Below are 15,502 nucleotides of genomic sequence, written 5' to 3'. Positions count from 1 at the left end.
TCAGGCTGCCAGGGAGGGTGGGGTTCGAGATCAGCACAGCTCAGTGCGCCCTGTGCTCTGGAGACTTGGCAGAACGCAGCGCATGGGGAGCAGGTTAGTGAAAAGAGCTTGGCCAGGGGATTGGGAGGCCTGTTGTCCAGCCCAGTGTTGCTCTAACCCAGCACGGGGCCTCTCTTTTTCTCATTTGAAAACAAAGAGGTTGGGATGAAGGATCTGGCATTGTCACTGCTGTGGCTCAGGTTGCTGCTGTGGCAAGGGTTCAATCCCTGGGCCCCGGAACCTCTATGTGCCATAAACTCAGCCAAAGAAATAAAATAAAATGAAAACAAAGAGGTGAGTTTTTCAAACATTTTAGCCTCTGATCCTCCTCCCAGCCCCTGAAGGAAAGCTGACATGCAAGTCCAACACAGAGAATAGGCCTCAGTGGGGCTGCTCTGGATGATACCCACTGGGGAGAAGAGGGCAGGGCTGGCACCTGCTGCCCAACCCCCACCCAGGCAGCCCCCAAGGCACCTCCAAGGACCCCAAGGTTCTGGAGAACACAGCTGGCCCTTGCTTCACACGGCTGGAAACTCAGCCTCTCCTCTCTGATTCCTCACGCCACCTGCAGTGCCATTGGGCTGGGCGTGAGGTGTCTGGCTTTGATGTCTGGGTTCAGTTCTCAGCATCTCACGGAGGGTCCCGAGAGCCCTGTCGAACTGCTCCTCATCACACCCACCCCCATGGGTGGGAGGAGGTTTCAGGGATCCTGCAAGGGTGGTTATAGGCCCACAAGCTTGCCCTGGTTTCAGGATCCCTGGGGAGGGTAGTAGGCTTCAGTGTCTGCACCTGTCAGTGGGTCTTGCTTTTAATTCTCAGGGGCTTGTGAGTTACAGCATTTCTTTCCTTTTCTTTTTCCTCTCTCTCTAAGGGAGTGGTTGTTTTCTTTGTTTTTACTTAATAAAATTACATTTTCCTCTTAGCATCTAGTAGAGATTATGTATGTTGGAAACCAAAACAAACTAAAAAATCTCTACCAGAAAAAAAAAAAAAAAGAAGCCCAGCCCCAGTAAATATACCCTTTGGGAATAAATGAGCTAATAACCACTGTTCACAGCTGCTCAATTGCTCTCCGCATCCCATGGGACTTTGGGGTGGAGCGGACTGCTGTGCAAGCCCCGATGAAATTGTGCTCTGGGCACAGAGGTGATGCCAGGAAAACGGCACCTTGCTGAACACTGAGCCCTCCTGGTGCAGCCAAGGGTGAATCTGGCCTAGAGCCTGGCTCCATGCACTGGCCCTCTCTGAAAACTAGAACACAGAGCTATTTAGACCCCAAGAAAGAGTTCTTAACCACAGTATGTTTCCCTTTCATTGTTGGAGAAACAGTAAACCTCGATTTTAAACATGCCACCCTAGCAACACAGCCCAGTGATTGTCCCGGGGTAGTTTGTGGGTTTTTTGGCAGAAAACCAAAACCAAAAAGCAAGCTTAGATGCCAGGTTTGCATATTAAATATGTTGTGTTTTGCACCAACCGTCCCCACCCATACTGTTTACCATACTTTTTTATACTTTAGATTCCATCAGAATAGGATCATGCCTGAGGAGCCCAGAACCTTTCCAAGGCTCTCAGAGAGCCAGCGTGCCTTAGAGGAAAGGATACAGGCCTTGGGATTATGCAAAAGTCAGTTCCCATCTTTGTCCTGCCATAGACTTGCCGGCAAGTCTCCTAACTTCTCTCTTAGGCAGCCATTCCTTTATCTGTTTTATGAGGTGGTAACATTTATTGACCTCATAGCCTTGTGGTGTGGATTAAATAGTAAATAACAGATGTGAAGTTCCCAGTAGCGACACTTACATGGAATGAACATTCCTGAGTGGTGGCCAGATTGTGGTGGCATTGTTGAGAACAGTGGGACCCACAGTGGCAGGTGCTGGCAAGAGGCTGGAGGCTCTCCCTCCAGCGAACTCTGGGCATCACTGGAGCTGCCCAGTACTGTGGGCTCCCCCCTCCAGCAATGCCAGGGCACACCTGGAATGGGAGCTAAAATTACTCGGTTTGCCTAACTGAAAGGACCCCTTTCTGTGACCAAAACGTAACATCGCAAGCAGGATTCAGGAGTATCACCTCTGTGTTTCCATTTGTGAGTGCTAAAGTGACAGAGGAGATCCACTGTTCCGTTTCCCCAGTTATGTGTTTATTTAAGCTGTTGGGAACCAAAGAGAAAGAATATGCAAACCATAGCATTTGGAGTAGATTAGCAGTGAGATCCTGCTGTACAGCACAGGGAACTGTATCTAATCACTTGTGATGGAACATGATGGAGGATAATGGGAGAAAAAGATTATACATATATATGTGTGTGTGTGTGTGTGTATACCTGGGTCCCTTTACTGTACAGCAGAAGTTGACAGAACATTGTAAATCGAATAAAAGTAAAAAAATAATTGAAAGAGTATCTGTGAAAGTTGCTAACAGGATAGCTAGCGCCAAGGATTAGTTTTCCATTGTTAAATAAATCAGTAACGATGCCACTTTCCAACCTGTTAACCTAATTTTCCTTTTCTTTCTTTTTTTTAGCTCTAAAACAAATCCTGAAGTCCATAATTACCAGGTGAGCTGTTGCTTTTCAAGATTTTCCTAGCATACGTCTTTAAAGTGTCTAAATTTTCGCCACTGAGCCATCCTTATGCTTATAATCAAGTTTTGAAGAAATAACAACAGAACAGTATGTGTATTTTTTTTTTTTTTTTTGAGAAAACGATAAGAGGAGAGCCTTTACCTCTGACCCCTGTTTCCTCTTGGTCATCAGAGCTGCCTGTTTTTCTTAACCACATCTCCTGGCAAGCAGCAGGGATATGTGTTCTAAGTTTCTGGGTGGTCAAACACAGTCTCTCGGGGGCCCTCAATCGAGGCGGTTTTCTGTCCAAGAGTGTCCTAAGTCCAGGGAACATGAGTCCCTGGGGTGCCTCTAGGAGAGGATGTCTCGGTCACACGTTTGGGAAATGCCGCCTCCTTCACGCCCTTCTTGGGTCTTACGGTGCCTGTCAGCGTGTTGAAAGTACTGAGAAATCCTTCAAGGAAGACACGAAACAAAAAAGTTTTCATTTTTTTTTTTTAATCCAGCATTTCCCCCAAATCATTTGACTGTGGGACAGCCTACCCACCATTGAAAAAAAAAAAAAAAAAGCTAGCCACCCCCTGCCACTTTCTTTTGGTGGCGTATCCATTAACATGAGTGGAGCAGTGGTTTCCAGGACCTGCTTGGTAAAGCATTGTGCCAGGCCTGTTGCCTGCAGAAGGAGCAGAGAGAGGTTTCCATGGCTGGTGTTCTGTTCTTTCACAAGATGGCCAGTCCATGTCCGAGCCCCCCGGGGCCTGCCTGCCAGCCACTTCCCGTGGGTAGCTCTCGCTGGCTAGTCACAGCCTACTACAACCTGGGTCCGACTTGAACTTCCTATATTTATTGTCCCTGCTCTTCATCATACATCATATGTTCAGTTCGTGGAGAATCACAGCATCATTGCCCCATAATTTTTTCCTGCTGTTTCTCCTCTGCCAGGAAACCATCACCTCCATGGGGCCTTCTCTAAGCCTCTGGATTGGAAGTCAGCAACACCAGCAGCTCTCAGCCCTCCTGCACATTAAGAACCATCTGGCAGGCTTTAAAAAAAATAACCCATGTTTGGACCTCAGCCTGGGCTGATTTAGTCAGAAACCTGAGGATGTGTGGGATCTGGGTATCCGTGGGCTTCAGTGCCGCTAAGGTGGTTCTGACGAGCAGCCAGGTGGGGGCCCTGGGTTCTCAGGTTGCATCTGTATCTGATGACCCCAGAGGTCAGCTTTCTTGTCCTGGGCAGCTGTGACTGTCCAGGGGACCCTCTTCTTGCAGGTTTCTGTATCCCATCAGCAGGTTTTGAATGTCACATGGACTATTACTCCATGGTGAATTCACTTTGGAGCCTTACTCTTTTTTTTTTTTTTTTTTGTCTTTATAGGGCCACACCCACAGCATATGGAGGTTCCTAGGCTAGGGGTCCCATCAGAGCTGTAGCACTGGCCTACGCCACAGCCACAGCCATGCGGGATCCAAGCCTTGTCTGTGACCTACACCATAGCTCACGGAAATGCCGGATCCTTAACCAATCCACTGAGCGAGGCCAGGGATCGAACCCTCGTCTTCATGGATGCTCGTCGGGTTCATTAACCGCTGAGCCACGACAGGAACTCCATGGAGCCTTATTCTAATCAGTCTCTTTCTGGATCCTTCATTACTGTAGGTATTAATTCCTTAGCTGGGGATGGGATCCCAAGGTGCATTATCTTCATGAGGCCTCCAAATTATGTTCAAGAAGAATTCTGTGATTTTATCATTCGTACATGAAAGCTTATTTCTAATGTGTTAAATCTGGTTGTGACTTCCAAGAGAATAATGTGTAAAAAATGCTTTGCAATGATATCACTTATATGTGGAATCTAAAATATGGCACAAATGGACCTATCTCCAAAACAGAAACAGACTTGCAGACATGGAGAACAGACTGGTGGTTGCCAGGGGGGAGAGGAGGAGGGAGTGGGAAGGACGGAGAGTTTGAGGTTAATAGACGCAAACTATTAAAATGGATAAGCAATAAGCTCCTACTGTACAGCACAGGAAACTGTATCCAATCTCCTGGGATAGACTTGGAAGATAATTTTTAAAAAAGAATGGGGGGTGTGTGTGTATAACTGAGTCACTTTGCTGTACAGCAGAAATTGGCACAACATTGTAAATCAACTATAATTAAAAAAAAAAAAAAGTGCTTTGCTCCTGGAAGAGGAAAGGCCAGGTTTCCCAGTCGCCTTGCTTTCTTTGGATTCTTGAGTCTTCTTAGTCACAGATTTTTTGGGGGGTGGGGGCGTGGGGGGGGGAGACTTAAGAGGTGAGTGTATAGAATGTTGTTGACGGGTGATTCGTGCTTGAAGAGGAGAAAAAAAAAATCCTTTCCAGCTCAGGCTGCCCCTGGCCCTGCAGCCTCGCAGGTGTGCCCTTGCTCTGCTCGGAGTGAAAGTCAAGGCAATTGTTCATTAAAATCAAATCCACAAAAACTGTTACCTACCTGTTGCTCTTCTCCTAATATCTTTGGCAACCGCTGGCGCTCTGCTCCTTGGCAGCCTTAGAGGTGCCATGCTGTTCTGTCAAGGTTTGGGAGTAAATTGACCAGGAAGAGAACATCCTGAGAAGCGGCCTGATAAGCATCTGAGTGCTGAGGAAGGTTTCGAGGAAGGTGCTATTGCAGCATCGATGTTGCTCTGAGCTCAGCAAGCGTCGTCAAATGCGAAGGGTGGATTGCTGTGTTTGCGATGAGAACACTACTGGCATTTGGGGCAGGATAGTTCTTCGTAGCTTGGGGACTGTTCCTAGAGTTCCAGGAGGTTTAGCTTCCCTCTTCTCTGCCCAAGAGGTACAGGTAACCCTCGAGTCATCGTGACAAGCAGAACCGCACATACATATTTCCATTTGTCCCCAAGGGGACAAAACTGCCCAGGTTGACAACCGTGTGGGTTAACATTTAAAAATACTTCTTTGGAGTTCCCTTTGTGGCTCAGTGGTTAACGAATCCAACTAGGAACCATGAGGTTGCTGTTTCGGTCCCTGCCCTTGCTCAGTGGGTTAAGGATCCAGCGTTGCCGTGAGCTGTGGTGTAGGTCACAGACTTGGCTCGGATCTGGCGTTGCTGTGGCTCTGGCGTAGGCCGGCGGCTATAGCTTGGATTAGACCCCTAGCCTGGGAACCTCCATATGCTGCAGGAGCTGCCCTAGAAAAGGCAAAAAGACCAAAAAATAAAAATAAAATAAAAATAAAATAAAAATAAAAGTACTCCTTGGAGTTCCCGTCATGGCTCAGTGGCTAACAAACCCGACTAGTATCCATGAGGACGCGGGTTCGATCCCTGGCCTCTCTCAGTGGGTTAAGGATTTGGCGTTGCCGTGAGCTGTGGTGTAGACCGCAGATGCAGCTTGGAACCTGTGTTTCTGTGGCTGTGGCATAGGCTGGCAGCTACAGCTCCGATTGGACCCCTAGCCTGGGAACCTCCACATGCCGCAGGAGTGGCCCTAAAACAACAACAACAACAACAACAACAACAAATTCTCCTTGATAGCTTTAGAGGGTGAATAAATTACCAGAAGAGACCAAGGAGGGTTCTGGAATAACTTCTTCCCAGGTCCTTATGGATAAGGTGCCCACTTATCCCCAAAGAATCTAATTTCATGTTTGAAGACAAGGCATATAGGAGAGAAAGTTCTATTTCTGTTCTCGGTCACTCTCTGTTGTTGAAGACCCAGTTGGTGGAGCCTCATTTGGGGCCTGGCCGTGTGACCCAAACCCCTAAAACAGTTCAGCTTTGGGCAAATCATCTATCGACTCTCTGGGCTTCTGTATCCCCTAAGAGAGAGAAATGTGAAGAGACTGCACCAGGGAGGTTCCACAGCCCTGGTCAGCTTTCAGATTCTGCTCCCGAGAGGTTTTCTCCAGATTCCTCTGTCCTTGAGGATATCCGGGTGTGGGGTGGGGGAGCCCTCAGACTTGCCGACCACACCTTTGAAGGAGAGAGAGGGGGCCCCTAGGACAGCCTCTCAGGGCGGTGGAAAGTGAATGAACAGCATTGCTGAGAATTTTCCGTGGTAGAAAATGGGTTTCTGCTTACAGGGAGGGAGAAGAAGGGGAAGAAATAATTAAAAGAATCAGAGTGGCAAAACTATGGTGACTGGAATGTCAGGAGAGCCTAAATTTGCCCCAAAGAAAGTTTAGCCTTGTGAAGCATCAGGGCTTCTGGCTGTGTCTGGTACCGCTGCCCTCTGCAGGCCAGATGTGGATCTGCAGCCCCCTGAACCCGCCGCCAGGCCCGTTTTGTAAAATGGGCACATTACTTCCTTTCTTCTTTTTTTATCAGGATAATGGTGCCCTGGATGGTTTGGGCGTTTGGTTGGTAGTTTTTTTTTTTTTGGGGGGGTGCATTTTGTTTGGGACCGCATTTTAGGAAAGAATTCTATTGCTTACACAAGGGCGAAAGAATTTGCCCACAATCTGCTGCCTCGATGTCTACCTGTTCAGTCCCTGTCTGTTTCCAGACGTAGCTGTTTACCCTGAGCTGTCGTCCTTTTCAGCTCATGACCAAAATTGTTTCTAAAGAGGAACTTACCTCCGTTCTCCCCATGTCTGTGGCCCCTTCTGTGGGTTCCCTTGGGAGAGATGAGTGCTCCCTGGCCTGGGCGTCCTGTGGGGGGCCCTTTCAAGGCAGATGCTCCGACCTTTCTTCTTGGAGGGCAGTCCCCAGCCTTTGTCACGGGGGAAACGTGGTATCCTGGGAGACGTTCGCTCCCCCAGCCAGGGTTCAATTAGAGCCTTTCCACTCACAGCCACTGGAGACCATTGCCCACCAAAGGTCATGGAATAATCAAGTGTGTTCTTTTATTTCCAGTCTCAGTATCATCCCAATCTCCACCCCGGCCAGCCTCGGTGGCACCCTCACTCCCCAAACGTCAGGTAAGTGCTCGGGCTCGCAGAGCTGTCTTTCCCCCAGGTTCTCCTTTTCTGCTTCCTTATGAATTAAAATTCTGCATCCGAAGCAATTGTCAAAGGGTTGTCTTGTCCTGACCGGGCTGAATAATTTGTCACGCAAAAGAAGCCAGTAATAGGTCAGGTCTGGATTTGCTGAAGTTATGCTTTTTGAAATAAAAATGAACCGGGCGGGGATTTTTTTGGTGTTGTTTTTAAGTCATTCTAACCTCAGATATTTTGGGTTTGGTTTTATGTCTGAAATGTTACTTAAATTTTCTAAGTAACATTTTCCTGTCCTGAGAATTCATTTACTAAAAATGTGACTCAAGCTCAGGGTTTTTTTGTTGTTGTTGTGGGGTTCCCCACCACCACCACCACGGGTGGGGTGGATGGTTGCTTTTTGTTGGCAGTGGATCTTTTTCTAAACCTATGGGTCGGTAAACTTTTTTCTGTTAAAAAGCTAGAGAGTCCGTATTTTCAGTTTTGGGGTCTCTGTCACAACTACTTAACCTCTGCTATTGGAGCTTGAAAGCAGCCACAGACAATACCTAAGTGAACAGGTGTGGTTGTGCTCCCTTAAAGCTTGTTTCTGAAAACAGACAGTAAGTGGGATTTAGGCTGTGGGCTATGTTTATCCACCTCTGCCCTAACCTCCCACCACCATCCTTCTTAAGTAAACTGGCACCTGCCTTGTTGCATTTACGGTTAAGCTTGAGCGTTTTTTAATGCCAGCTTTGTAAAGGCAAACGTTCCTTTTAAGATTTGAATTTCAGATCAGTCTTAATTGATGTTTATGTGAGAAGCTCTTTCAGAAACATAGTTGGTGAATGCAGTTTGCATAAAGTTATTTCTCAGTGAGATTGCTAGCCTCACTCCTTGAGAAAGTACGTGAATGGAGGGATGGAAATAAATCCATTTAGAACAAGGCAAATGAGAGCAGTTTGTTCTTGACAGTTCTTACTGAGTTTGTTGAGGCTCCTGTAGGATAACAGCACAGTTTGATTCTAAGTACTTGGTAGTCATGTAACTTTTAAAAGCAAGTTAGGAATTCCCATCATGGCTCGGTGGTTAACGAACCCAACTAGTATGCGTGAGGATGCGGGTTCAATCTCTGGCCTCGCTCAGTGGGTTAAGGACCCGGCATTGCCATGAGCTGTGGTGTAGGTAGCAGATACGGCTCAGATCCCACGTTCCTGTGGCTGTGGTGTAGGTCGGCAGCTATAGCTCCAATTCCACCCCTAGCCTGGGAACTTGCATAAGCTGCAGGTGCGGCTCCAAAAAGCCCCAAAAATAAATAAAAGCAAGTTAGACTGGTGAAGTAATACTTCTAAATGTTTCTGTATTGCAGAGGCCATTTCTTTTCTAGACATGAGACACAGAAGAGATTTATGTAAATGCTTTTTAATTTAACCTTGTGTTTTCAAGATGTAACACTTATTTTTTTCCTGTCTTAATATATTAGTTTCCTTGTGAGGCCGACCTAGCCCAGTGTTTCACCCCGAGAATGCTGGGGAGGCTGGACCAGTGCTGCTCACAGGTGGCCCTGCTGCCTGACAGCGTGACTGTCACCTGGGAGCTTGTTAACGCAGAGCCCCAGCCCTGCTGTGGGCCTGCTAGATCTGAATCTCTGGGGGTGGGACTCAGCATCTAGTGTTTTATCAAGCTCCCCAGGAAAAGAAAACTATTTGGTCCAACACTTTTGGAAAGTGCTGCGTACAGCATCCCCAGTGTCCCTGTGCATGGCAACAGCCCTGGGGAGGTCTGTAGAAAGGGAACCTTTTTTCCCTGTCGCCTAGCTTTCCCCAGTTTGATTTGCCCATCAGGCGCCCTTAGAGGGATGAAGTTGATCAAGAACCTTCATCGGAATTTTAAAAATTATTTAAAGTAGGAGTTCCCTGGTGGCCTCGTGGTTAGGGATCTCTCCAGTGTTGTCACTGCTGTGGCTCAGGTTGCTGCTGTGGTGTGGGTTTGATCGCTGACCCGGGAACATATGCACGCCCGCAGGTGTGGCCAAAAAAAAGACCTCAACATAGAAAATCCATTCCATTCCTTTCCATTTGTGAGCCATTCGCGTGGTTCCTAGTGTTCCCAGCCCATTTCCCGTGTGCTTGTGTTGCTTCACTCACCTCTCTGAATTGTCTTCCATCCCCCCACTAACCCGTTCACTCTGCAAACAAAACAGGCCATCCTTTCAGGATGACAGGCCACATTGGAAAGCATCGGCCAGTGGAGATGACAGCCATTTCGATTATGTCCACGACCAGAACCAGAAGAACTTAGGAGGAGTGCAGAGTATGGTGTATCGAGATAAACTCATGACCGCACTTTGAGAGACTGAAGCCTCTTACTTCCATTCACCATCATAGTCTTGTGACATCCCATGGAAAGTGTCTTGGCATCACACGGATGTGTCTGTCAAAGTGTGTCTGAGGAATAGTTCCGAAAGGTGTTTTCAGTGGCCCTGTAAATATTTGAAAACAAGCACCATAGGTAGTCATAATTTACTGTTGACTGCATTCTCAATAAAATGAAGGTAGTTGAAGGCTCAGGATATTCTAAGATTAAAATTGGAGTGTTAAGTCTGTGTTTATCATATTGCTGTGTACCTGGTATTTCTTTGTTATTTAATGAATGGGACCAAATACAACCAGAAAACCTTGGGAAGATGGCTCTGTAGAGAGGACCGCAGAGTAGGGTGGTGGGAGCTGAGGTCGCCGGGGTCCAGCCTGTGCCATTGTGTGATCTTGGACAAACCGTTTCTCCGTTGTTGGCCTCATTTTCCCATCCTGAGAAGAGCAAGTTTGGACTCAGTGATCACAGGGTCCTCTCTCCCTCTAAAATTCTGTGATTTATCAACATGTAGTATTTTTAGGCTTAGGACATAACACTCAGACCTTTTCTAACAGAGGGTTACCTCTTTCAGAAGCTAAATAAAGTACATGATGTGTTAGATATTATATAAATGCAGGGCGATTTTGAGTTTCCTGTCTTAACGCAGTTTAGCCACTTTGACTCTCAGCAGTTTTATTAATCATACATTGCGTAGTGCCCGTTTTTATAGAAGTTGCTGCTCAAGTACAGGAATAATTCTTTTATGTCTTAATGATTGGTGCTGCTAACTTGCATGATTTCAGAAGACATAAATATGCATACACACTGTCGGAAGGTATAGAATTCGAGGGTTGGTTTTTACCCCAGACTTCATTCTTTTAAAAAGCAGCATGCAATCTGAGACCTATTTATGACTCCAGTATAATGAAGTTGTGCCAAAGCATTCTGTAGAAGAGGATAGGAATGTGTTACACAGTCTTATTGTAGAACCAGAAGTCAATATGTTGTCTTTTAGGGTAGAACTAGTACCCAAGTATTTATTTCCCCCCATTTCAAGCCTGCGATCGAGACATTTTTTTTCCTCTTGATGGGAAAGCCTGTGTATTTTTGTGAAATCGATTCTTGTGCTATTTTTATTTGGCCCTTTTAAGCCTTTTTTAAAAATAAATTGCCATCCCTTGGGATAGTTCATTGCCAACATCCGATCTTTTTTTTTTCTTTTCTTTTTTTTCTTTTTTCTTTTGAGGCCCACACCCGCTGCATATGGAAGTTCCCAGGCTAGGGGTCGAATTGGAGCTCCAGCTGTCGTCCTGCATCACGGCCACAGCACCTCAGGATCCAAGCCGTGTCTGTGACCTACACTACAGCTCAAGGGAGCACCAGGTCCCCAACCCACTGAGCGAGGCCAGGGATCAAACCTGCATCCTCATGGGTACTCGTCGGATTCATTTCTGCTGCTGTGCCACAATGGGAACTCCTGATTTTTTTTTTTTTTTCCGGTAACCACAAAAATCTATCCAGAAGCAGGGAATCAGCTGCACACCCCGCACAGTGGAGTCCGTCACCTAACAAACTCTCCCCAGGGTATGTGTTTACAGGTGTATTTCATCTTAGCTGATGTTGTGATGCTCAGTGTATGTGCTGCGTACAAATAAATGTGCTCCGAATCTTTTAATCTTACTGATGCATTTTTCCAAATGTGTTTCCAAGGAATAAAGATTACTCTTGCTTTTTTTTTTTTTTTTTTTTGACTCCATCTTCATTTGATGCTGTGGCCGACGTAGGTGCTGGGATGGTGGGATCCCACTTGGGAATCTGAAGGTGGCTTGAAACAGACTCAGCCTAGAATGAGGTTGCTCTTGGGAAGCGTGGCTCTTCTTGTAGGCACAGTGACAGAGCTGTTTCTTCATCTGGGGCAGCTCTGGCGAATGTTCTCGTACCTGGTCACAGGTGGCAGTGGGATTTCCATTGTGACAGTTCTGTGGTGACAGTGGGTGTTTGTCCCGGCGACCACGGCAATTCCTGGTGGAAAGACCTCCCAGCCTGTGTCTGTGGCCTCCCAGAGATTGTGTACATTTATCCAATAACTGCTAATAAATACCTTTCTGCTGAAAATAACGAGTGCATTCGCTGGCTGCAAACAAGAAGTCTAACCGGTATGTACACAGATGACCTCCTGATTATGAAAGGAAGTATTCACTTGTCATCCCTCAGCTTCGTGGCCCTTTCTCGACCGCATTTGACGGTGGTGATCCCTCAGCTTCCGGAAGCTAATCCCTTGCTTTCTGTGCTCTCTGATTCTCTAGGCCTTGGACTTTTTTCTCCTGTCTTCGCAGCAGCCTTTTTCTGTCTTCCTATTAAATACTGGTGTTTTCCGGGGGTCCTTCCTCCGCCCACTGCTTTTCTCACTCATCGCAGCCTACCTGCTCTTCTCATCCTGTCAAAATGAGTCCTGTGGACACTGAGGCCGTTCTCTCTAATTCAGACCCCTCCTGTGAGTTTTTAGACTGACATTTCAACTTGTATGTCCATGTGTACCTCAAACATCCCACATCAAAAATGAAATTCATCCTCCGTTGCTAAAAAAAAAGACCCACAAAACAACTTGGGCTGAATTCTCCTCTTTCTGCGCATGGTAAGAAGGATATACATCATCCCCAGGTCGTCTCTTTTGTCATCCATATCCAGACAGCCCCCAGGTCTGCTCTACTTGCCTCTTTAGTGTGTATATTTAGCCCTTCCTCTCTCTGTATCGACCCTGACCTTGTAGCGGCGCCTTCTCTCTGGCTGGGGGGTGCTCGTACTGACCCCCCTGACTTGTCTCCCAACAAGCTCCTCCCAGTCACTAGAGTGATCTTCCTAAAACACCGTCTGATTGCATCATCGCGATGCTTGATATCTGCCAGGGTCCTCCCTCCCCGGGAGGCTGAAGTCCAAGACCTTCTCCGGAATTCCCCCACTTTCTGCTCCTGCCCCGTGGCGCTAGCTCGTGTGGTTTCCCCCCTTTTCACACCCTCCTGCTTAAACTCCTACAACACCACACTGCGTGTAGAGCCTGGCATTCACCATGCCCTGCTGTTACGCCCATCTGTGCCTTTGCAAATAGTGTTCCTTCTGCCGAGAATGCTGCCCCGCCCATCCTCTTTGCCCAACTCCTGCTCAGCCCTGAAGCCTCGACTCAGACGCTGGCTGTCTCGGGGACCCTGACCGCCCCCCCCCACCTCCACGCAGGGGGCTGGTTCCTGTGCTCTGTTCCCCTGCTGTCCTCCAGCGCCCGTGTGTACCAGTAATGTAAAACCGCCTCTCTTATTCATCTCATCTTGGAGGCTGTATGCTCCTTAAGTATGAGCTGTGTCACACTCTGCTTTGTGCCCCGGGGCCTGATGAATAGCACGTGCTCAATGGATGTCTGTTCAGCAGATGACTTATCCTGCATTCATTGTAAAGGAAGCATCCAACCAGGTTCCAGGCAGGAAGGCATCACTTCTGCGCTGGTCTGAGGGTATCTGCACAACCACATCCAGCCGAAAGCGTCCTCTCTTGAGCAAGACGTTTCACCACGTAAGTTCTGGATTCGGCTGCTTCGTATGAATAGGAGTCACTGTGTCTACGGTGTTTTCGTGGGAGGCCTTGCTGTCATGTTGAGCAGAGAAGAGGACAGTCCAGCTGTGTGGTGCTGGAAACCTTGGCACATGAACACTGATCCACAGTGACGGTCGGGGCTAGTGGCCAGAGGTGTGTGCTTCACACTCTGCGCAGGTCACTTCCCTTGGTCTTCCTGACCTCGCTGTGAGGTGGGTGATCTTCTTGTCACACCTGGAGAAGCTCAACCTTAGCAGCTCACCTATGGTCACGCAGCCGGGGGGTGCTTGCCAGACTTCTCACTCCACAAAGTCTGCGTTCTCCATGCCTGTGCTTTAAGGCCACTCATTTACCATTATTCCACTGTGGACCCTGTCCGTCCACATCTCCAGGCGACTTTTATTAGATTATGTTGAAGAATTCACTCCACTGAAATCAGAACGACCAGAAAGACGCCCACCACCGCCAGCCCTCTTCCCCACCAGTGGTCTGTAACCCTGTTTGTCACCACCGCCAGCGAGCTGAGGACCCTGTTCCTCCCCTCCCCACCCCTCCTCCAGCAGGCTAGTCCCCCTGTCTGTGTGGGCATTCATGCACCAACAATCCCCTTCTCCAATGAGCAGAGACTGAGCCTTATTTTCTTCTTGCCGAACCATTCTTTTGAGATGATCCACTGCTTCCTTCCCCAGAGTGTGCAAAGCTAGTCCCTTCTTCTGGAATGTTACCTGCTGGCAGGACCAAGTTCAGTGTTCCGTAAACAAATGGAACTCCATTTTTGCATGTTTGAAACTCAGTTACTGGTCCTGTGTCATCCGTTGTTCTTCTGCGATTCCCTCAGAAGATCTAACTGAATTGACAGGGTTGTCACACGGATGTAATTCACAGGGACTGGAAGCTTTGAAATCATGCCAGGTAATTACCTTGACCTTCAAAACCCTCTTGCCTGCTTCATTTCTTGGTCCGCCACTTCCAGTGAAAATGGTTCTCCTTAACAGCAGAGATGAAGGAATAAGGACGATGTAGGATTCCTTTGTTTTTCTTGCTTCTTAATATCTCACCGTCCTTCCGATCAATGCCTCCAGCCTCCTGGGGCCTGCTCTGAACACAACTAATGATAGATCCTTTTTGTTGCCCTTGACTTTCCAGCTTTTAACTAGCCTTTGAAGAGCTGAGCTCATCAAAGAGCTCCCTGAGCAGCCATATTGATCTCCTGGGATCAATATTTCCTAAACTTGGCTCTAAGTCAATTCCCTAGAGGACCAAATCTTCCAAAAGTACCAGGTAAATACCCCAAATAGGCCCAGGATGACTTGCTCCCACCATTTCAAGACAGGAGGCAACAGATAAATGCCTAGGCAAGGTATGAAGGGACAGAGATGGAGAAAAAGCAAACCACAGCTAAAGAAAGTCCCTTTGCACATGAAAGGTGGCATGTTTTAAGAAGCCCCAGGGGTATTTAAAAGGTGAAATAGAAATTGACTGAGACTCAGCTAAAAAAGAAATCTCAATAATTCTGCCAAAAAGACTCATTTCCCCCCAAATTAGGGAACCAGGGAATCGCTTGGACAGCCTTATTAAAAATGGAGATTATGAGGCTCTATTTAGGTGAGGGAGTGAGACCTGAGAACCTTCATTTTAATAGGCACCCCAGGAGAGCCTGAGGTAGGCAGTCTCAGGACTTCACTTTGGAAAAGCACCAGCTTCCTATCTGGCTCTGTTTGCACTTGTTTTAGTGGCTCAGTTGTAACTAATTAGAGGCCAACTCTTTTTTTAAAGAGACATGATGCTCAAAAGTAAATGGATGGATACATCCAAATAAGCAGCCACATTGTTCTGCTCAGAAGTTTTGCACTTCCTCAGGCTCATGGTGTCGCAGAAGAATGTGAGCATTCTGGTGGTTCTTTGTGTGGCTTTCATTTCACCATGGCCTCCCTCTCCCATATCCATCAAGCCAAGACTTCTGTCATTGTTGAGTCCTCTTGCAGAAGCAAGAGGCTGGTAGGGAAGAGGGCATGGCACACCCCAGCCTAGGGGCTTGTGCCAAGATGAGAGGTCGTGATGGGG

The 15,502-nt window shown here is 47.4% G+C and overlaps 1 protein-coding gene across 1 annotated transcript in view; it reads left to right on the top strand.

Annotated features, from left to right (window-relative positions):
• The window catches only part of EPB41L4B (erythrocyte membrane protein band 4.1 like 4B), a 142,333-nt gene that overhangs the window by 69,143 nt on the left and 57,688 nt on the right, over positions 1–15,502 (top strand). The window contains 2 exon segments of the mRNA XM_047768117.1: positions 2,563–2,596; positions 7,446–7,510. Coding sequence (XP_047624073.1) covers positions 2,563–2,596; positions 7,446–7,510 — 99 coding nt within the window.

The sequence above is a fragment of the Phacochoerus africanus genome, chromosome 2 (assembly GCF_016906955.1).
Source record: "Phacochoerus africanus isolate WHEZ1 chromosome 2, ROS_Pafr_v1, whole genome shotgun sequence".
NCBI classification, from domain to species: Eukaryota; Metazoa; Chordata; class Mammalia; order Artiodactyla; family Suidae; genus Phacochoerus; species Phacochoerus africanus.
This window is presented reverse-complemented; position numbering and strand designations above follow the sequence as displayed.